Source organism: Plasmodium gonderi, assembly GCF_002157705.1.
Source record: "Plasmodium gonderi DNA, contig: Chr07, whole genome shotgun sequence".
NCBI lineage: Eukaryota > Apicomplexa > Aconoidasida > Haemosporida > Plasmodiidae > Plasmodium > Plasmodium gonderi.
The window spans coordinates 310,852-333,165 of record NW_021628932.1 but is presented as its reverse complement, the minus strand read 5'-3'; the positions used below and the strand labels follow the sequence as shown (position 1 = coordinate 333,165).

The 22,314-nt window shown below is 29.7% G+C and overlaps 5 protein-coding genes across 5 annotated transcripts; 3 read left to right on the top strand and 2 right to left on the bottom strand.

Annotated features, from left to right (window-relative positions):
- Nucleotides 1-741: 741 nt before the first annotated feature.
- PGO_070560 (hypothetical protein, conserved) lies at nucleotides 742-3,992 on the bottom strand (the record flags this gene model as incomplete). The annotated part of the gene is made up of 2 exons (XM_028686929.1): nucleotides 742-3,394; nucleotides 3,931-3,992. The coding sequence occupies 2 exons, from the start codon at nucleotides 3,990-3,992 to the stop codon at nucleotides 742-744; spliced, it is 2,715 nt and encodes a 904-aa protein (XP_028542730.1).
- A 3,076-nt stretch (nucleotides 3,993-7,068) lies between these two features.
- PGO_070550 (hypothetical protein) lies at nucleotides 7,069-8,400 on the top strand (the record flags this gene model as incomplete). Its single annotated transcript, XM_028686928.1, has 6 exons — nucleotides 7,069-7,128; nucleotides 7,305-7,410; nucleotides 7,593-7,696; nucleotides 7,821-7,916; nucleotides 8,081-8,176; nucleotides 8,365-8,400. 6 exons carry the CDS (start codon nucleotides 7,069-7,071, stop codon nucleotides 8,398-8,400), a joined length of 498 nt encoding a protein of 165 aa, XP_028542729.1.
- A 2,710-nt stretch (nucleotides 8,401-11,110) lies between these two features.
- Nucleotides 11,111-13,669, top strand: PGO_070540 (ATP-dependent heat shock protein; the record flags this gene model as incomplete). The annotated part of the gene is made up of 1 exon (XM_028686927.1): nucleotides 11,111-13,669. One exon carries the CDS (start codon nucleotides 11,111-11,113, stop codon nucleotides 13,667-13,669), a length of 2,559 nt encoding a protein of 852 aa, XP_028542728.1.
- Nucleotides 13,670-14,902: 1,233 nt separating this feature from the next.
- On the top strand, nucleotides 14,903-15,769 carry PGO_070530 (hypothetical protein, conserved; the record flags this gene model as incomplete). The annotated part of the gene is made up of 1 exon (XM_028686926.1): nucleotides 14,903-15,769. The coding sequence occupies one exon, from the start codon at nucleotides 14,903-14,905 to the stop codon at nucleotides 15,767-15,769; it is 867 nt and encodes a 288-aa protein (XP_028542727.1).
- A 1,531-nt stretch (nucleotides 15,770-17,300) lies between these two features.
- Nucleotides 17,301-20,930, bottom strand: PGO_070520 (TBC domain containing protein; the record flags this gene model as incomplete). The annotated part of the gene is made up of 1 exon (XM_028686925.1): nucleotides 17,301-20,930. The coding sequence occupies one exon, from the start codon at nucleotides 20,928-20,930 to the stop codon at nucleotides 17,301-17,303; it is 3,630 nt and encodes a 1,209-aa protein (XP_028542726.1).
- Between the last annotated feature and the right edge of the window lie 1,384 nt (nucleotides 20,931-22,314).

The window sequence follows — 22,314 nt, the reverse complement described above, 5'->3', positions numbered from 1 at the left end:
TTTTTTTTTTTTTTTTCTTTTTTTCTTTTTTCGCCAACGCATGTATTTTACACAATCATCTTTTTTGCTGTCACCTTATTACTTTAAATGCTTCTAACACTCATAGTGTGTATATACTTTTTGCTAGATTTGTTGACTGTGTAAATTTCTTCGCATTTTCATATGTGCAGATTTGTGCATTTACATGCTTATAATAAGTATCCAGCAAAGAACCGTTATGCTACGATGGAACTTTCATGTAGTAATAACCATGAACAAAAATTCCTTTCATTTAAATTTTTTTTTTCTTTTTTTTATACATATAAAAGGCATAATAAGAAAAAAAAAAAAAAAAAAATCCATATACATACATATATATATATATCATTATTAAGCTGCTGAATTGCTGAATGTGAAGTAGCGTGAGAAACTTTTTGTTTGCCTTTTGTGGTAACGGTATGGGGGAAAAACGAAAAAGATTTATTTTGGACAGTACAGATAAATGAATGATTAACATCTCGAGCTATCTGTAAAAAAAAAAAAATAGGAGATAAAAAAAAAAAAAAAAAAAAAAAAAAAAAAAAAAAAAAAAAAAAAAAAAAAAAAAAAAGCGCATGTGTATCACACCCGATTTATGTTTGTGCATGTAATCTCAGCTACACATCAAAAGTGTTCTAACATACGAAATTTTTTTTTTTTTTTCCATTAAGGTTTGATCGTATATGTGTGAATTAATTCTAGCATGTGGTTCCAACCATTATTTTACTTCGAATTAAGCACAATATACTTCCTTGGGAGGCTATAATTCGTAACTAAAATGTCATGTATCAAATTTACAACATTTCCCTGAACAAGGACTTCCTCTTTTTTTGTAGAAGGAGAAATGATAATAGAACATGAACAAGCTAGCAATTTTTGAATGTGTTCTGAGAATTTGTTAAGATCCACATGAAAAAGTAACAAATTGGTTATATGTGTTACATATTTTTTCCCTTTCATTCTTGCAACTGCGTAGATATGAATGGATGGGCATTTCCCTTTTGTTACTTTAATTGGATCTACGTCAAAATTGGCACCTTCTTTTACTATTGCATAGCATGGTTGTTGAATCGAAATGAAATGATTTAGAAGGGATTCATAAGCTATAAAGGAAGATTCGTTTGTAGGATTCAAAAAGTTGCGTAATTCATCGTTTAACTTTACGAGATTATTTTCTTTACTGTTTTGTAAATTCTGATTCTGTACATACGATTTTAATATGTCTTTTAGTTGATTAATATTGTAGTAGGAATTTTTTCCTGCTGTCTTATCAACGCATTTGAATATGTTAACCGTTTTGGATGTTGGAATGTAAAACTCCAATACTTGGGCACCTTTATTAGTCAATTCGTTTCTTCCACTTTTGTCTTGTTGGTTATTTTTTAATACCTTGTCCATTTCACTCCTTACAGGTAAACCATTTTGATCTCCTTCTCCTATTTCGCACTTTTTTTTCTCATCAATAGTCATGGGTTTGTACGATGAGATGATAGAACTTCCCTTACGTATATTGACAACGGATACAATATTTCTGTTTTCTTTTATCTTTATTAGTTTCATTTTTGAGCAATACTGAATGAATTTAATGATTTTCTTATGTGTGGATTTTTTCACATCTAATTCAATCTTCAATTCTTTTTTTTTTATTTTATTTATAATGTCAAGAGATACATCACGTTTTTGTAACTCACTCAGAAAAGTTTCATTTCGATGAACGTATAAAAATTCTTTAGACATTTTACTGTATATTGCTGATACTTCTAATGGTAAATGATCATCATTCAATGATTGTACTACTTCCAGAAAGAGGTATAATAGTAACAAATCTTGTTGTTCACTGCTTAGTTCGAATATATTATTTTCACTAGTTTTGTGTGTCACGTTTACGTTAACATCATCTACTAAGGATGATTCACTTGATTTTTCATCGTGGGAATTTTTTATCTTTTCTGATTCTATTATATTATTCCCTTCATTTTTACTTGCATCTGTTTTATCTTCTTTGTTAGTTTGTAAAGTTTCTTCTTCTGAAAATTCTTCCCACTTATTCATTATGTCTGTTTTGTTATGAGTATGATCTATCGCTTTTTTTAGTACCTCTTCTTTCTCTTGTTCAGTTCCATAGCTATCAACCAAGCTTTGATTCTTTTGTTTTTCCCTTTTTGCATCACTAGTTGTGTTTAGATGTAAATAATTCTGGTCTATTGAATCGAGGTCAACTGAACACTTTTTTTTGGCTATTTCATTTGAGGGGTCCTTCTTTATCTGAAAAGTTTCTATTTTTTTTTTTTTTTCTTGACTTGAGTTTGTTATTTTCTTGTTAACACTTTTGCCACTAGCTGGAAGCGTTCCCCCTTTTGGAAGACTCCTTTTAGATAATATTACATTGAAGTGTTTATAAAAGTTTACTAGGCTTTTTTCATTTGTGCTTTTCGGTTTGGATTTATTTTCCATTAATTGAACGTTTTTTTCATCTCTACCATTATGTTTCTCGTGTTCACTTTCATCATCAGTAAATGCTCTATAACGTCCATCGTCCTGGCAATCTTCTTGGCAATCTTCTTGGCAATCGTCTTGGTAATCATCTTGGAAATCGTCTTGGAAATCGTCTTGGAAATCGTCTTGGAAATCGTCTTGGAAATCTTCGTGTCCATCTTCCTCATCATTGTCTTGCCCATCTTCCTCATCCTCGTGGTCGTGATTATGCACATGCTGAGGGCCACATTTAGCATTACTACAACCATTGTGATAATTTTTTTTTTTATCTTCCCGTTGTTTATTTTTCGATTTTGTTTTTTTTTTCCCTTTATTTTCATCATATACTTTAAAATCATCAAAATTGTCTATGACATTTTCCACCGAATCAATAATTTTATTCTGAAAGCTACTATGGGGAACTGTTTGTGAACCTAATTTCCACAATTCATCATTAAATATATGAACAATTTTTAAACACTTTCCTTTTAAATCATAAAAATAATTATTATTATCATAGTCAACTACGCAATAGCCAACGGCAAATATATGTGGGTTATTAAAAACTCGAACTCCCCATATATTTCCTTCTTTTAATTTTTCTACATCGTCAATATCTTTGCATATACCTGGAATCATTAAATCCGCCCCCTTTAGCAAGAATTCAGATGCAGGTGGATAAATTACAAAACAAGGAATTATTTGTGGGAATTTCCATAATGTGTACACGGTTGGAAAAATGTCATTTTTGATGGAGAATAAAACTGGGATGTTTTTCGAAAGGTATATCGTTATTTTTGTTTTTTGCACTTTACAGATACTTGTGTTTTCTTTGTCTAAAATTTCATCCACTTGTTCGTCACTTTCCAAGTTGAATGTCGTCTTGATCGTTACGGCTAATCTGTGTTTACAAGTTGAGAAAAATGAAGATTTTATGAAAAAATGTTTTGAAGGGGATGAGAAAAAATTATGAACACTCTGGAGAAGCAACAAATAATTGCTCTCAAAAATTGGGAATGTGCAATATGAAATTATTCCACTCCAAGAAAGACTCCTAAGTCGAAAGCCTTTTTTCTACTATGATGCTAAAGCTCTCTATATATACATTTGTCTGCGTGTGTTTTATTTATTTTTTTTTTTTTTTGCTGCATTGAATTTTAGTGTGCTGTGCTAATTATCAGTTTATAGTGGTCTACGCAAGTATTTCCAATTGCCCATCTCCTTTGCATTAAAGGAGCATAACAAATAGATGTCAGCACGTATAGGCTTTTTGTGTTCATCTATGGAAATACTAGAACCCATAGGAGAATGGTTCCTCTTCATGCATATTATTAATCTGGAGTCCACTCTCCTGGTCAAAATTGGAAAATATATTAACCAAGGTGTTTCTCCATTTTTCTGGAAACATGAATATTAAATGGTAAAATTTGAACATACTTTTTCCTGTCCTTGTTGCCGAGGAAGTTTTTATTGCCCAGGTTTATTTTGCTTTTAAACATGTTTTTGTAAAACGGAAAAGAAAAAAAAAAAAATAAATAAAATGAGAAAAAATAGCGTAAAAAAAAAAAAAAAATAGAGTACAACGAAACAAATGAAATAAAACGGATGAAGTAAAACGGATGAAATAAAACGGGTGGAATAAAACTGACAGAATAAAACAAATAATGTGAAAGGAAATAAGTAAGAAGTATCCAACTTTGTGTTAACTATCAGTAAGCAAAGAAAAGTCTACCAAAAATTTCTATTATTTTGATGACCCTATGCTCAAAATTCATAACCTTTGAAAAATGTAGGAAAAAAAAAAAAAAAAAAAAAGGAAAAAAGAAACGGGAAAAGAAAAAGAAAACATGAAAACTATCTAGCATATGGAAAGAAAATATATAGTATCAATCTGCTACTTTTTTGAATGCCCATCGTAACTGGTATGCTGCAGCATTATGTTGCTTCTCGGATAGTACACTTTAGGGCATATACACATTTTTTTTTTTTTTTTTTTTTTAACTTTTTCGGAGTTTCTCCCCCCTTTTCCCATTTGCTTTCAAAATCGAATGTCGGCAAGGAGATAAATTATATCCATGCCTGTAATGTATCATTGCCTTAACATTCATTACGACATTTCCTATGAAAGCCTATTTTTTTTTTTATTTATTTCACATATCATTTTCATTTGTGGTAGGACATTGGAATGATTTTCAATTTTTTTTTTTTTTTTTTTTTTCATTTTATCACCGCAATATTGATATGTATATATATGGTTAGAAATGGAGGGAAAAAACGAAGAAGGATTTATACAGACTCATTCAGCACATTTTTCTCATTGTGATCCCCTGAAACGGGAAAGGGAAAAAAAAAAAAAAAAACGAAAAAAAAAGAGCTCCTAGAAAGATTATAGAAAAATAGCATAAAGTTGAAACTTATGTGTATATAAAGTAGTCTAAGAATAAGAAAGGTTTGTTGTTATTTAGAAGTACATCTTTGTGCACGGTGTTGTATATTTTTATACACTTATAAACATGTTTTTGTATATTTTTCTCAAAGCTGTAAAAAAGTAAGATAGAAATGAGAAACCATTTTCAGCACCTATTTTTTGACATGCATAATTATCTCTATTTATTGTTAAAGGTTATATATATTCCTATGCCATAGATGATGCATGCAAAATAAAAGGAATATATATATACATGGATATCAGTTTATCATGGATCAACACTTTTTGTTTGATTTCTTTACACTTCCTTTTTAATCTTGTTTTTTTTTTAACCATTAATACCTATTTTTTGCTTCCACTATATGTATGTTCCCTAAAGCATTAAAATTGTATATCATTATATGTGAAGGTTATATGTGAGTGCATATGCTCTAGTGCATAAGGTTTACTTATTTTTGATATGACAATTTCAGGAATGAAAGTCTCATACACACATAGACAGTTAAAAACCACTTTACACTATGCTAATTGTGGCATGATTTGCATTTCAGGAATAAACATACAGTTGTGATACAAGCCTATGTGCATATGTACATATTCCCGAATGTATACATAAAAATCGGACGTCCTTCTCCCCCTTTCCTCCCAAATTACCTTTTAAAAATAATAAAAGAGAAAAAGAAAGAAATATCACTTTAATTCGCTTTTTATCATTTTACAGAATATGTATTTTTTGAAAATCCACAACAAAAAATGGCTAAAATTTTACTTTTGTATTATAACCATATATCGCTCTTTTTATTTACAATTTAAACATATGAAAATTTTAAAATGTATTTTCCTGTATTATTGTGGGACATACTATTTTTCTGCAGAATGTATATGCAGATATTTTTTAGTTTAAAATTTTGAGAAAAGGAAAAAAAAAAGAAAAAAAGAAAGTAGGAAATAGTGCAGAAATAACAGCAGTAGTAGAATTTTTTTTAACAATTTTGTGTTCCAATTGTCTATTCCTTTTACTCATTAAAAAATAGCTCCGTTTAGGTTATACGTAGTGATCGTTTTATTCAATGTCTAAATTTGACTTCCTTGGTGTAATTATTTCTCCAATTTTTTTTCTTTTTTCCCCCTTTTTTTTTTTTTTTTTTTTTTTTTTTTTTTTGCATGTGTGCTGAGGTGTAATTTGGACCAACATTGGAACTGCAAAAATAGTGAGTGAAAAAAAGGGGAACGAAGGGGTATATGTAATATTTAAAAAAAAAAAAAAATAATAAAGAAATAAAGAAATAAAGAAATAAAGAAATAAAGAAATAAAGAAATAAAGAAAATCATTTTACGGTGAAAGACGAAGAAACTGCGTGAAAAAAAGACTAAACGATTGTGGCGAAATGAAAAATTGTTGGGAAAAAAAAAAAAAAAAAATGTAACAGCATTTGGAAATTTTCTACAAAAATAAAAAATTAATTCAAAATAATTGTGTCATGAAGTGTATACCTAAGTTAATGTGTTTTTATCCCTTTGAGCGGATAGTTGGTTTTGTTATTTATGTGTGGATAAATATGTGCATATAAAATACACACACATATACATACATATATATATATATATATATATATACATACACCCTACACGCGGATGTGTGAATTGCTTTTTTTGTAAATATGCAACCGTTTCTACATTGTAACTATCTTCTTCGCCCTGCTACCCTGAAGCACAAATTATATTGCTAACTTAATCGAATTTTTACTACGTCTGCTTTTAATAAGTTAGAAAAATAAAACGTTTATTCTTCGCATGACTGTGCTAATTATTATCAAACTTTATTTTTATTTAAAATGAAAAATTATTTTTATTTATTTTTTTTTTTTTAAAGAAAACATTACATTTTACATTTGTATTAAATAATCGTTTAAAAGGAACTGAAAAGAGACCGCTGCTGGAGTTAACTGCACTTTCCCGAAAAAAAAAAAAAGAAAAAGAAAAGAAACGGTAATAACTGATGAAAATTTTTTTTTTTTTTTTTTTTTCATGTGTACAAATTAGGTCGGATCATGTAGTGCCAGTAAGCATTCATATAGATATGCATATTTAATGCTACATGTACTATGTTCTAATTTTTACAGAATTTAAAGTACATCCACTAAAAAATGCTACCTGAAGATTGCTCCAGAAAATCCCTATCTAAGCTGTTCGATTGCCTATCACAGGCATGTCCATATTTAAAATACTGTATTATTATTATTACTATCATTTTAATATTTGAGCATACTGATTGAATTGCTCACCTTTTTGAAGAACCCCTGAAGGGATTGTCACTATCAGGCAATTTATGTCATTTCACGTATTTACGCGTTTTTTTTTTTTTTTTTTTTTAACATTTCAGGAAATTGAAAAAAAACAACCAAAAAATGTTATTCATTTTATGGTAGATTTCTTATGTAAAAATTATGCGTCTCATTTGAGGGGATTTGCCCATGTCTGGGATGTTGGTAAATTGTCTAACTTAGATTGAGACATCTGAATGTGTCTACATTTTCTTGAATGTGTAAAGAAAGAGACTAGCTAAAAGAAAGTCAAAAAGGCAAATATATCATTAAACAAGTTTATACAGATGATTAAAATAAAATGTTTTATTTAATTTTTGTATATTATTTTTTCGCTCACTCTGCAGATTTAGAACTGGAAAAGGAAAAAAAGCTCGTAACTGAGTTTTTTAAAAGCCAAAAATTAACCACAGAAATCGCTAAACATTTCATCAATGTCGGATTTGATAGTGTAAGAAGGAAGAAAATTTATCGTCATTTCATTCATGTGCAAAAGTTGCAGTGTTTACTTTATGTCCTACATTTTAGCTAATTTTTTTATTTTTTTATTTATTTTTTTTTTTTTTTTTTTACAGATGGAGACTCTGCTATATTTGAATGCGAACATATTGGATGACGTAGAAAAATTTAACAAAGTGAATTGGCTTCCAGGACATAAAATAAGATTACAAGTTTGTGAAAATTGACAATAGCTGTGCATAAACCTTCCTATTTTTATATGCAACATTTATAGTCTCATTTTAAGTCATTTTGTAGCACAGCGTGGGACTCACTTTTTTGGATATTTTTCCGCATCCATATAACCTCTTTACTTCACTACCCTTTTTTTATAAAGCAAATGTTTTCAAACATTCAGGAGAACATCAAAACATTTTACAAGGAATATGACAAGGACGAGATAAAATATGGCTTCGATTATGATGTATTGCGAGTAAGTGAGAACGATTTTGAGAAACATAGAAAAAAGAAAAAGAAAAAGGAAAAGGAAAAAAGAATAATATGAAAGTTTCTTACTAAAGTAATCACAATAAGTGCATGTGTGTATGTACATAACTAGGCAATTATAATTTTTTTTATCAGTCGGTTACAACAAATCTATTTCTAACCTTTTTCACTTAGCAACAAGCGAGGCCTAAGGTATTATTTCCTTTTTAGAATCTCTGAATTATGAATAAGTGACAAATGTGATACGGAGTAATGTGTGTCGTATATGCAAGTTTCGTATGAGCTAGGAAAGTTCTTTTCAAAGAATATCTGTGTCCCTACTCACCAATAATGTTTGTTGCTCAACATAATATTATTATCCCTTTTTGGCTATTTATTTATTTTATTTATTTATTTTTTTTTTTTATTACACATTTATCCATGTGTACAAAGGAGAAATTTTAATATACATATGCAACACATGCAACCATAAGTATTGTGTGTGTGTATATATAAGTAAACATATTTAAATTGTCAAACGGTACATACGATCAACCTAGTGATTGTGACAAACCTGGTTTGTGTAAAAAAAATTGTTTTCGGTTAAATAAGCGGAGCATGTAATTGATACATCCATCCATTGTGACGCTTTACTTTTACGTTTAAAAAAAAAAAAAAAAAAAGCATGGGAATTTATAGCATCCTGGAAAAATGAAAAGTAAAAAGTATAAACGGGTTATTACAAGGAATGTGTCAATTTTCTACAAAGCATATCATTAAAATATTCACTCTCTTTGTGAACGAAAAATATCAAAAAAAAAAATTACAGGTAAATACATTCATCGTGCAGCTGTGCATATAACATTTTTATTTTATTTATTTTTTAATAGACATTTAGACAAGTGCAATGAATTTTTTTTTTTTTGCATATTTGTACATTTTAAAAACACATGGGCTAGAATTTGATCTAGGTGATGGAAAAGTTGGTACTAATTGTGAGAATTAATTTTGCGTCTAGAATGGGTGCACACTAAGAGTAGAGAAGTGTTTTCCTATCGACCATCATTTACATGAAAGGAGCAGGTATATATATATATATATGTATATGTGTATGTGTCTTAACCAGTTTAGCCGTTTTTGAGAAAACAGTAAGCTTTTGTCAACCGAGACATTTAGCCTTGTTATGGGTCTCTTTACCACAAGGTATATATACATGTTTGTTAAGATACACGTATGAACATGCATTAACATATACGCGGGGTCGTGGAGAATTTTTTGGGTAACTTGTTTTAAAAGAAAATATATTTTTCTAGGATTTTACAGTTATTACTTATTCAGTTGAAGCATATAAAATGGGAAAATAAATAATACTGCTAAAGGCATGGTCAGTTTACATGCACGTGTGAGCGAATGTGTAGGTGTGCGGTTTACAAATGTATAAGCATATGTATATGCTATGTATGCTTGTGTGCATTTGGAAATGTGTAAGTATATGTATATGCACTGTGTAGGTATACATGCGAAAGGTGCTTTCCAAACAATCGATGTGTAAACATAGAGGGTGTGTACACGAAATATTCAATGGTCACATATATGTACCCAAGGACACTAAGGATTTATCCTTTCTTTTTTCACATAAAATAAAAAGTTAATTGAGAGTAAATATAGCTTGGCACACATATATAACGAAGTGGTGCGTAATGATGCTAAAAGAATGCCAAAAAAAAAAAAAAAAAAAAAAAAAAAGTGTTGACAAAAAATACTTCAAAAACAGAAAACAGTGTGCATATAAGCAGTAATTATCTCTTTAAGTTTTGTTCAGGGGAAAAAAGAAAAAAAATAATAATAAAAAAAGCAAAAAAAAAAAAAAAAATAAAATAGAGAGATCAAATTTGTTACGAGCATCAAATAAAGCTAAAATATCCCTATGCGAGAAAAAAAAAAAATAAATAAAATAAAATTAACCCTTTTGAAAAGTAAACATTTTTTTTCTTTATATTTTGTATAACTTTATTTTATTATTTTTTTTTTTTTTTCTAAACCCTGTTCTCCAGGATTGTTGCTGTTAATTTTATTTTTCATCGCTTTTTCCCCATTTTGTTTAACTATATTTTTTCCAGCCTTTCATTTGGAGTATCTCTTTTTCATCACTTCGTCCTGAATGGTTCATTTTGATTGACTGACATTTTGAATACCCCATTTTGAATGCTCCATTTTGAGTAGTTTATTTTTTTCCCTCCCCACAATTTACGCACATATGACTTTTATCTTTGACAATTTTTTTGTCCCAAAGGCAAAAGGAGAGTTTTTTTTTTCTTTTTTAAAAACTCACTTAAGCAAATATAACAGGAGTATTGTGTATATGTAAAATGAGTACAGCAATTTGTTAATGTGAAGTGTAACGCTTATATATATATTATATATATAATATGAATATGTACACGTACGTATGCATGTATACACCCCCCTTTTCTTGCTTTTTTTTTTTTTTTTTTTTTTTTTTATAAAAGCATCTCCAAACCATTTTGCATATTCTGTATCAGCACGATCTTTTGATCACACGTGTAGCATAGCACAACATTAGTTGTGACACAAAAAAAAAAAAAAAGGTACTTCCCTTTTGGTACCCTTAATATATATATATCCTTCTTAAGGTCTCTTTAATTGGAACATTTTCCATTTTTGCATTAACTTCCAATGAGCTGTTTCGACAACCGATTCAAGGGGGAAGGGAAAAAGGATAAAACATTAGAAGTTATTAATATTTGATGATAATAAAATAGAAAGGAAAAAAAAAAAAAAAAAACATAATAATAATAATAAATAAAAAAATAATAATAATAATAATAATAAAGCCAAGAAAAGATTTAAAATTATGTAAAAAACTTCCGCCTGATTTTGAAGTCCCCAAACCTTCCACCTAATTACGAAAACAATTACAATGAAAAACCTTGATGCACACAAGTACATTAAATTGGTGAATTTGCTAAATAAGAAGAAAAAATATCCCCATTTTAATTTAAAATATGTAAAAAATGAAGAGGCACAAGATCACATTTCGAATTGTGTGAATATAAATAATGCAAAAACACGAAATAACACAATCAAATATACCAATGAAAATGCCGTCAACAAGATATTAACAAATGTAATGCAATTTGGAAATGAATCGGAGATTGTTACACCCAAAAATAAAGTAGGAAATCTCTTTCCAAATGAGAAGAACAAAATGAAGAGAAATAACAATCTACATCATAGTAATAGAACTGGTGAAGATTTAACAATACAAATAAACTATATAAACGCGAAACAGAAACATTTACATGAAGTAACTTGTTCATTAAGGGGTAATAATAGAACACAAAAGCAAGATTGGAAAAAGGTAAATTTACAAAATGATGATAAAATTAACCAAATTCCTCAAGGGAAGAAGGATGATAAGACGGATTTTGGGTTAATTCAAATGTATTGTAATGGTGGATCCCATGAAAAGTATAATTATATCAATGGAAAGAAGAACACAGGGTTTGATAAGGAGGTTGGCATTTTGAACAAAAATAATGAAACGGAAAAATTTATATTTTTTGAGAAAAGAGAATCGTGCCTTAAAGAAAGTGATTTAGAAAGGAGAAGGATGAACACAAATGAAAAAAACAAGGATTATATATTTAACAATCGGACGAATCGTTACACATTTAGTAACGAAGACAATGAAGGAAATAACTTTACAGAAAAAAATAAAAATATCAGTGATTTACATGCAGATGAAAGTTCTTTTACCAAGGAGGAAGTAGCACAAGGAGAGTTAAGTAATGAGGAAAATTTTGCAAAAGTCAAAATAACAAAGGAAAATATTATAAACATACATGAAATGAATGATGATGGAAAAAAGGGGAATAAATGTGAGAAGATGATCATAACAGAAGAGAACGAAAATATGATCGAAGAAAGTAAGGGTAACTGTAACACGATTTCAACCACAGGTGGTACCATGTGTGTTGAAGAGTTGAATACTTTGAAGATGGATGAAAACCAAGGGAGCGATGGAATAGGTAAAATGGATGAAGCAGAAAATGAAGGATTTTCAGAAAAGCAAAAGAATCGATGTGATGAAAAACAAAGTGGAGAAGATAAAGAGAAAATAAATTTTCAAATGAAGAATGGGAAAACGAATAAGAAATGTTTATATCCGCATGAAATTGTAGAATATTTAAACAAATATATAATAGGTCAAACAGAAGCAAAGAAAGTAGTAGCAAATGCATTGAGACAAAGATGGAGAAGAATACAAGTAAATGACGATATGAAGAAAGATATCATTCCAAAAAATATTTTGATGATAGGTCCTACAGGTGTTGGAAAAACAGAAATAGCTAGAAGAATTTCAATGTTTGTAGATGCACCTTTTATCAAAGTAGAAGCAACAAAATTTACGGAAGTTGGATTTCATGGAAAAGATGTTGATCAAATTATTAAAGATTTGGTAGAAATAGCTGTAAAGAGACAAAAAACAAAATTCGAAATTGAAATTCGAGAACAAGCAGAAGAAACAGTTGAAAATGTTATTCTCTATTCCCTGTTAGGAAATATAAAAGAAGAAGAAAGAAATATTTGGAGAAAATATTTAAAAGATGGTTCACTAGATGATAAAGTAGTAAGTATTGACATTCCAAATTATGTAAATAATAATATGTTTTCTAACGATTCGGTAGAAAATGCAGTTAAAGAAGCACTAAGTAATCATCAAAATATAAAAAGCGTTAAAATTATTCATCAAAATATTAACAAACAGAATGATAAAAAAACAATGACTATACGAGAAGCAAAACAAAAATTATTACAATTAGAAATAGATTCATCTATGAATCAGGACATTATACTAAAAACAGCTATCGCATCTGTTGAAGAAGAAGGAATTGTATTTATTGATGAAATTGATAAAATTTGCTCTAAATCGAATTCTTCCTACAATGGACCTGATGCAAGTGCAGAAGGAGTTCAACGTGATTTACTACCACTCATAGAAGGTTGTGTCATTAATACGAAATATGGAAATATAAATACAAATTATATTTTATTCATTGCCTCTGGTGCATTTCAAAGAGTTAAACCCAATGATATGCTAAATGAATTACAAGGAAGATTACCTGTACAGGTAAATTTATCTAGTCTAACTATAAAAGATTTCATAGAAATATTAACAAAAACGCATAATAATTTATTACAGCAAAATATTGCACTCTTAAAAACAGAAGGTATAGATCTACAATTTACAGATGATGCAATTGAGACAATTGCTAATGCTGCACATGATATGAATTTCTATGTGGAAAATATAGGGGTGCGTAGATTGCACACTATAATTGAAAAAATTATGGAGGATATTAATTACGATGTTTATAATTATGTGAACAAGACAATTGTCATTGATAAGGAAAAGGTGAAGAAATCCCTCGAGGGATTTATCAAGCAGTTCGACTTGAAGAAGTACATTATTTGATTTTTCCTTGCTGTCAACTGTGTATGCATTTTTACATGGTACCGGCATGTGTATGCACATATGTAGACACACACGTACGTGCATACACACATGCATATATATATATATATATACATCACTTGACCTACACGCCTTTTTCCCTATGAAAATATTGATGGTATCTGACCCCCCTCTCTATTCTTCTTGTGTGGGATAAATTTACACTCATCATGGGTTACTTAGTCCTGAGATGGAATAACAGCATCGATTCTCCGCCTTTGTATGTACACATAGATACATTGCTTACACGAGTAGAAAATACATTTTACACATTATGTTGTAATTTTTTAAGCATTGTTTTCTGTTTGCACCTTGAGCGGATACCATATGTTACACGTTACATGTAATCTAAGTTTTCTCATAACCCATGTTTTTTTTTTTTTTTTTTTCTTTTTTTGGCCCCTTTTCTATTCCCTTCACTGCTTTTTTTTATTGTTTTATTTTATTTTATTTTATTTATTATTTTTTTTTTTTTTGCTGCTTTTTTCACATTTGGGATTTGTGCTAGAGTTAATAAGGGAGAGAAAAAAAAAAAATAAAATAAAATAGAAATAAACTACTTTCGAAAAAACAACAACAAAAAAAAAAAAGTGTAATAAATGACCTAAATATAATATAGAAAAACATATGAACACACACGTAATTCGGAATTTTCATCATACCTGCTCAGGAGCCATATTGATAATAATATTTTGCAGTTTTTTGAGGAATTCTAACATACCTACTTTGTGTGTTTCCCCCTGAGAAGAAATTATCTTTTTATCCCTCAAATGAATGCTTATATGTTTTAAAGAAAATTCCATGATTTCTATATTTTGTATGGTTTTTATTTTTATTTAATTTAAATTTTATTCTATTTTCTTTCGTCGTTCCTTTTTCTTATTAGCTGTGAATAAATATACATTGAGCAAAGTGGGAGGTATCTATGATGTAAGCTGCATAAGAAGAAATAAAAAAAAAAAAAAAAAAAAAAAAAAAAATCATCACGGTCAAAACAAAGCAAAATGTATGTTTTGCAAAAATCGACAAAGTAGGAAAATATAAGAAATCTGGTCAAAATAAAATAAATAATAAATATTTTACATTAAGGGGGAAAAGCTTGTATATATATTCATATGAAAGTTGCATATTCTGTATTTGTCAAGGTCTTTCCTTTTCCTATGAACGAAAAGAAAAAAAAAAAAGAGAAGAATCATGGTTGATGAGGAGGGCAATTTACAAAGTGAAGAAATCGAAGGAGGAACTAAGAGACTATTGTTAAAAATAAGAAATGAAAAACAAAATGAAGAAATATTAAAAAAAGCGATAAATGAATATGAACAAACAATTGAAGTTATATCCAACTTAACAAAAAAATTAAATTACCGAATTATTATCCCATTTTCTAAAGTGGCTTTTTATGAAGGGGAAATAAAATATACAAACAACGTGTATCAAGATATTGGTTGTAACACCTACTGTGAAAGGACAGCAGAAAAGGCTCAAGCATTTCTTGAAAAAAAATTAAAATTTTATCAAGATAAATATAAAATTGTCAATGATGCTATAAACAAATTAACAAAAGAACTTGAACTCTCTTTAGAACTTAATTACAATTTAAATTATGAAAAAGACGAAGAGGAAAAAGCGAGTCTAAATAATGTGTTTGTGCGTCCAGATGGATTTTTAGAAATTCGTGAAGAATATCATGAAAGTGAAGACGAAGAATATTTGGCCAAAATCAGAAAAAGAAATTACCTCAAAAATGAACCAAACGAAGAAGCACAAGCACCAAAACGGGAATATCATGACGATGACCATCATACTACGATAACGAACTCATGCAAACAAAAACAGGATAGAGACAATCTTACTTCAAACAGTGTTAGTACAGAAGTGTGCAAATCTATTTCAACGAATAAAAATGATAAGAACAAATGTTTGCAAAATAAAGAACAAAGTACTTGTAGAGAAAAGGACAATAACTCATCTAAAATGAAATCCTTGAATGTTAACGAGCACGGATTTTTAAATATAAAAGAAAACTACACCAGTAGTAGTGATAGCGAATGTGTCCAGTGAAATCTGCCTCATTTCTGTGGTTCATTTTGTGTTCAAGTGATAGCGGTGGGTGGTACTGAGTTCTCTATTCTACATTATTCTGCTTTTTTGTTTTTTTTTTTATTTGTGTTATTTAGTTTTATTTTATTTATATTTTATTATTTTTTTTTTTTTTTTATATTATCCCCCGTATCTCCTATGTATATCCCCCTTTACATTATATTCACTCAATTCGAACACGTTCAAAATTTGCATTTTTCAAAACGGGATACACAAGAAAAATGTTTTTTTCTTTGTGTCCTTTTTTTTTGGGAGTTCTTTTCCCTATCTTTACCTTTGGCACAAACTAGCAAGCAGCACTATTCTTCATTATCATGTATATGTAAATGTATATACATGTGAAGAGATTTCCCGCTGCATAAATACACAAGAAAGTGTAAACGCGTTTCAAATGTTCTTTACATAAAGCGTACCCCGAAGGACTAATAAATTATGTTTACCACTATTTCTTGAAGTTTTTTTTCAGGCCCTACGACCCTTAAAGTGGATTAAAATCTGAAAATAATAAATTTCTACCAAATTGTGGGGGTGGTGTGGTGGCGACGAATAAACGCTATCTAGGGCTAATTTAAAAAAAAAAAAAAAATTTTTTTTTTTGTGTTTTAAATAACAGGAAAAAAAATATACTTTTATGTGGTGCAGAAGAAAGGAAAAAAAGAAAGAGTGGGTGAAAAAAAAAAGGGAAAAAAGTTTAAATCAAATGAATTTTAAAAAAGTGAAAACACTGGGAAGAATATACGTATGGTGTTTACAGGTGAACAGGTAAAAAGAACAAATGTGTGCAAGTGTGTGAAAATTACAAAATTACGACGAATGCACAAATGATTAAATTGTTAGTGAGAGGTATAATTGGTACACAAAATCGTATGCATAAAAAAAAAAAAAAAAAAAATCATATTTTTGTAAAAAAATAGGAATAAATTTCATACACATGAAAAAAGGGGAAAAAAAAATGATAAGAAAATCCTATTAAAATGATTAGTACAATTTTAAAAAAAATTACTTTGTAGCTCCCGCTGTGTATTTCAAATGTACAATTGTTCATTTAGTGATGATGGGTTTGGCACACTCGATGGAAAGACTTAGTGGTCTAGGACAGGGGTACGGATACACGTGTGACACACATGCTCAAGCTAATGAACGCATTACATGAATAAACGGGAAAGAAAAAGGGAAAAATAAAAGGCAAACAAAAGGAAAGAATAAAAGGGTAACTAAACAAACAAGTGAATAAATATGTAAGCATATGGACTAATTAATTTTTCTTCTCATGGGGATAATGGTCCAAGGTGGCGAGAACATAAATGGCTGTACACACATATAGAGCCCTCCCCCCTGCATTTGTCTTCTACGTATACATATATATATATATATATATATATATATGTATACATTGATTTGCTGACTTTCAGAACTTTCTAAGCATTACTGGAATGATGCTATAATATGCTGGTGAGAAATAATACCAAGGGTGGCCCCCAAAACAAGTGGTTCACATAGGGGAGCGGTTATCGTCCCGCTTCTGATCTTGCGGATAATACTCATTCGCCCTATTTTCATTATCTGCATTTATGTCATCCAATTCCATATCTCCAGTGGTTTTGCTAAATTGGTAATATTTGTTTATTGACGAAACATCAAACCAGCTACTGTCCTTAGCGTAGGAATGTATTAAATTAAAGATTCCTAACCCATTACTTTGTTTTTTTTCATTGTCGTCTGGGTTAATATATTGGCTTATGCTGAAAATACTTTCCTCCTCCTCCTCTTCTTCTTCTTCTTCTTCTTCTTCTTCTCCTAATTCATCTTGATTATTATAATTTTGGTCGTCAACATGGCCACATGATTCCTGTTGACCTACTACATTCGATTCGTTTTTTTTTTTTTTTTTTTTCTTTTTTTTTTTTCTCTGGTTTTCCATCGTTTCGAATACTTTCGTCCTGCGCAATTCCTTCGCCCTGCTAATTTCTTGTTCCTCCTCTTCATTCATTTTTTTCTCAAACTGTTTCACTTTTCCTGTTATTAAACTTTCTGCAGGGTTATCATCATCATCCTGAAGAAATTGCCCTTCGCGTCTCGGTGTGCTGTTTTCTCTGTTGGAGTAATAACTTTCTTTCCTTCCATCATTTTTGTTATAATAATATGCATGTCTTTTTAAATTACCTGTAAGACTTTTTCTTTCTTCACTTCTTCTAGCATATTGTGTTTGTAAATTTTCTTCCTGTGAAACCCAACATGAATTATTTCTCATAACATCATTTTCGTTTTCTTTCAAATTATAATGAGTACCATTTTTGCCTTGAACTAACTTATATTTTTCTTCTTTTTGATAGTTTTTCTCTCCTGTAATTTTTCTTCCATACTTCCTATAATTAAACTCAACGAAAGAGTCACTTTTATATAACATATGTTGATCTGGTTTCTGATCCTCCTCCTCCTCCATGTTATACCCCTCACTGTTATCATTACAATCATCACTCTGGTCATAATTATACTTTCTCCTACTGATATTTTTATTTTTTATTTTCCCAACTACGTTGAATGAGGATAAATCTTCTTCGCTTATATAACTATCGTATATTTCATAATTTTGTATATTACTTGTTGTGATATATTCATTATTGTCATTTTTTGTGTCAAAATGATTCGATATGATAATTTTTTGCTTTAATTCCTTGTTATCAGCATGCACATGTGGATCCTTTTCATAGGTAGTGCTGCTTTCTTCCATATTAACTCCCTCACGAACTTTTTGTCGTCTATTGTACGTGTGTTCAGATAACTCTTGATATGTATCCTTCGGAACCTTCTGAATGTGCCTTGATGCACAATTTTCGTGGGAGCTACTTGGACACGAGTCAGGCGTTGTCATCATAATTCCACTTTTAAGTTTTAATTTTCTATCCCTTATATCCTTTTTGTTGTAATTAGACGTTTTTGTGTTCGTTCTTCCAGCACTGTTGTTATTCTTGTTGTTTTCGCTGTTATTGTCGCTGCTATTGTTGCTATTGTGGCTATTGTTGCTATTGTGGCTATTGTGGCTATTGTTGGATATGTGTATTCCTTTGCTTCTCCCAGAGGGGCATGATCTAGGTACGCTAAAAGACTTTCCATGGTTATACAGTCTGTTTACTGAATTGTGGAAAACGGAATTTCCTGTATCGTTCCTACTATTTTGGCTAACTGGGGTAGCATTTTCTTTTTTCTTTTTTAATTTTTTTTCATGACTACTTAAAATTTTGTAATAAAACGTGTTCAAGTTGTTATTTTCTCGAATATTTTGAACAGCGACTTCTTCAGAACCTCTCGAGTTGCAATTGGTCGGTGCCTTTAATTCTTTTCCATTTTCTTCTTTTTGTTCAGTTTTTGGTGATTTTCCTTTCGTTTTCTCCTGTTCTGTTGGAAAATTCCTATCAAATTTTCTTTCTCCCTGTCGATGTTCCAATTTGGTATCCCTCTTCTGAACTTTGTTGGAGAAAAAGTTCAGTAAGGTTCCTCCATCTAATGCGACAAAATTGTTTGCAGCAAAACTACTGAGGCTATCATTTTTTTGTGTATAACAGTGATTTCTATTTTGGTTATCTATCCTATTCTGTTCATCCATATTGGCATGATTAGTTGAATGTTTCACTACGTGTGTAAAATGACAATTGTTAATTTCTCCAATGGCAAACTTGTATTTACCATCAAAGGGGATGTCTTCCCTCTCAATATTTTCAAAAAGAAAAGTAAGTTCAGGATTTAATATAACCGATTCTGATTTTTTAATTAACAATTTGGCAATCAATATATCATCATTGCTTTCATTATACTTCAACGATTTTAATAATTTCAAAATTTTTTCAAATTTATGTTTCATTAAATAGCTTTTTAAAATTTTTAACAAGGCTACAGATATAATTAGTATCGTTTTTATGCTAGTGCAGAATAGGTAATCCCATATGACTATTACACTTTTGATTGGTAAGCTAGCTATAAATAAAGTAAGTAACCATTGATGTAGATATACAGGTGGAAATACTTCCTCTCTATTAAAATGATCAACTAGATCTGGTGCTTCACATTGTAAAATTTTTTCAAAAAGGTATATATATCTATTGAGTAATGGAAATTTATCTTTATAAAATTCTTTTAAATGATAATTATTCATGAGACTAACTAAAACACAAAATGTTTCAATTTCATTGAAACTACTAACTATAAGTAAAAGTCCTACTAAAAAATTCATTCCTTGACAATATCCAACTGCTGGTTCATAATTTGAATATGCATTTAAAATGCGAAATAATTGTTCTTGTGCATATTTATCAAATATTAATAGTTCTGGAAATGTTCTAGAGATGTCTATCATTATTAAATTTGTATAATTTGACTTCTTTCTTGATAAGAAGTAATATTTTTTTTGAAATTTTTTTAATAAAATTTTGCTATTCGTTATTTGGAACCATACTTTCCATCTATATTTTTGTGGAATACCTCTTTTAACTCTTCTTAAAAATGTCGTTCTGTGTGTTTTGATAAACCAATTTATATCTCTATTAATCATTGATGACCATTTTTCTAATATTCTTATGTTATTCTTTTCACCACATGATAGTAATTCATTTGTATAATGTCTTCTTAGTCCTATTGTTGGATCGTAAATTTTTTTTTGAGTGTCTTCCCAATTTTCCATAAATTTTGTTTCTTCCTCCAGATCTGCACATGTTGAATTGTCTAGCATTTCACTTGATTCATGATTTCGATTTTCCTTTCCATGGTCAGGATTCACGTTTCCACATGCTTCATCATTTCCTCCCATTACATCATCTGCAGTGTTCCTCTTCTGTTTCTTATTTTCATATTGATTACTTTCGTATTTTTGATTATATCCATACTGTGTATCTCCTCCATCAATATCGCTCGCAGAGTGATCACCCTCTTCTTTCTTTTTGAATTTGACACTGTGACTTCTCGATTCAGCATCTTCTTGGTTGTCACTGTGGGGAGTGCTTGTATTGTCATTTGTCTTGCTTAAGGATGTTTTTCTTCGGTGATGTTTCTTTTTGCAACTTTCATTTCTTGTCATTCCTTTCATTCCTTCCATTCCTGCGGTTTCTACGATTTCTACGACTTCTTCCATTCCTGATTTCTTATCATTCTCATTATCATTTTCATCGATGGAACGTAGTTCTACTGCTTTGGGATCTCCCATGATTACGTTTCTGCCAAGTTACGTCGATTTTGATCCACTAACTCAAATCAGAATGAGAGAATTAAAAAAAAAAAAAAAAAAAAAAAAAAAATTAAAAAAAAAATAGTAAAAATAATAAACGCACATCAAGTTGGTTAGCGATTAACCTTTAGTCCAGTTCTTAAAAATTTGGGTTATAAATATGTACATATGAATGTACGAAATCAAATTATCAAATCGACATAACATCTCACGTAAAATTAGCAAGCACATATATGTCACTTGGACATACAGATGGGGATGATAGGAAACATCATTTGAATTATATCATTCTATTCACCCTTGTTAGCAATGCAAATGAAATAAAAAAAAAAAAAAAAAAAAAATTTTTTTTGGTCCATGTATATATATCCCGGTTATACAAATAACAAACTCAGAATAGTGATGCTACAACGTATAATGAATATATTTTATGTGGAAGTCCTGCATGGACGAAATTTATATATGTAGTAAAACAAATATGAACATGTTACATATGTACACTTATATGATCCTTTGTCTGAGGCCACGAATCGATATATCTATAGGTGGATTAGAAAGAATAATGCAAGTTCGATAACAAATGATATGATAACAAAAAAAAAAAAAAATAAAATAAAAAAAAAAAAAAAATTAAGATGAGCATTTGCTTTACGTTTATATAATTTTGGCTACTACAACGGGATCATAGAAAATGAATATATAACATTGGATAACACTTCTACGGAATATTTTCACACCTTTATGTAACATATGACCAAATGACTATATTATTCTTTTCTCCATCCATTGCTACTTTTCCATTTAGCGTTTATTATGGCTACTTTAATTTTCCCCATTTACGACTACCCGTTGAGATGATGTCAATACTTCTGTATAACGTTCCTCTACATTATACTCATAATGTAATCATAGGCAATTAGTTAAAATATATTTCTATACATATACATATATATATATATATAATAATACGAGGATATGGGAGACTCAAAAGTGGTGACTGTGAAAAGTGCAGGGTATAGGGCCTTGCAAATATAATATTTTGCTTAGTCCTACGTTTTTGCCAGATTTTACTATTTTGCTTAACTGTGCTAGATTGCTATGTTCTACAATTTTGCTTAACTCTGCTATCTTGCTAGATTCTACAATTTTGCTTAACTTTGCTATCATGCTTCAACGTCGTCCTGCTTTTTTCCGCTTCAAATTCTCCCTTTTTGTTCTTCCATTAAATAGCGATTCAAAAAAAAGTCAAAAAGGTGAGGGAACCAAAATTTTTAAAATTCATACAATGAAA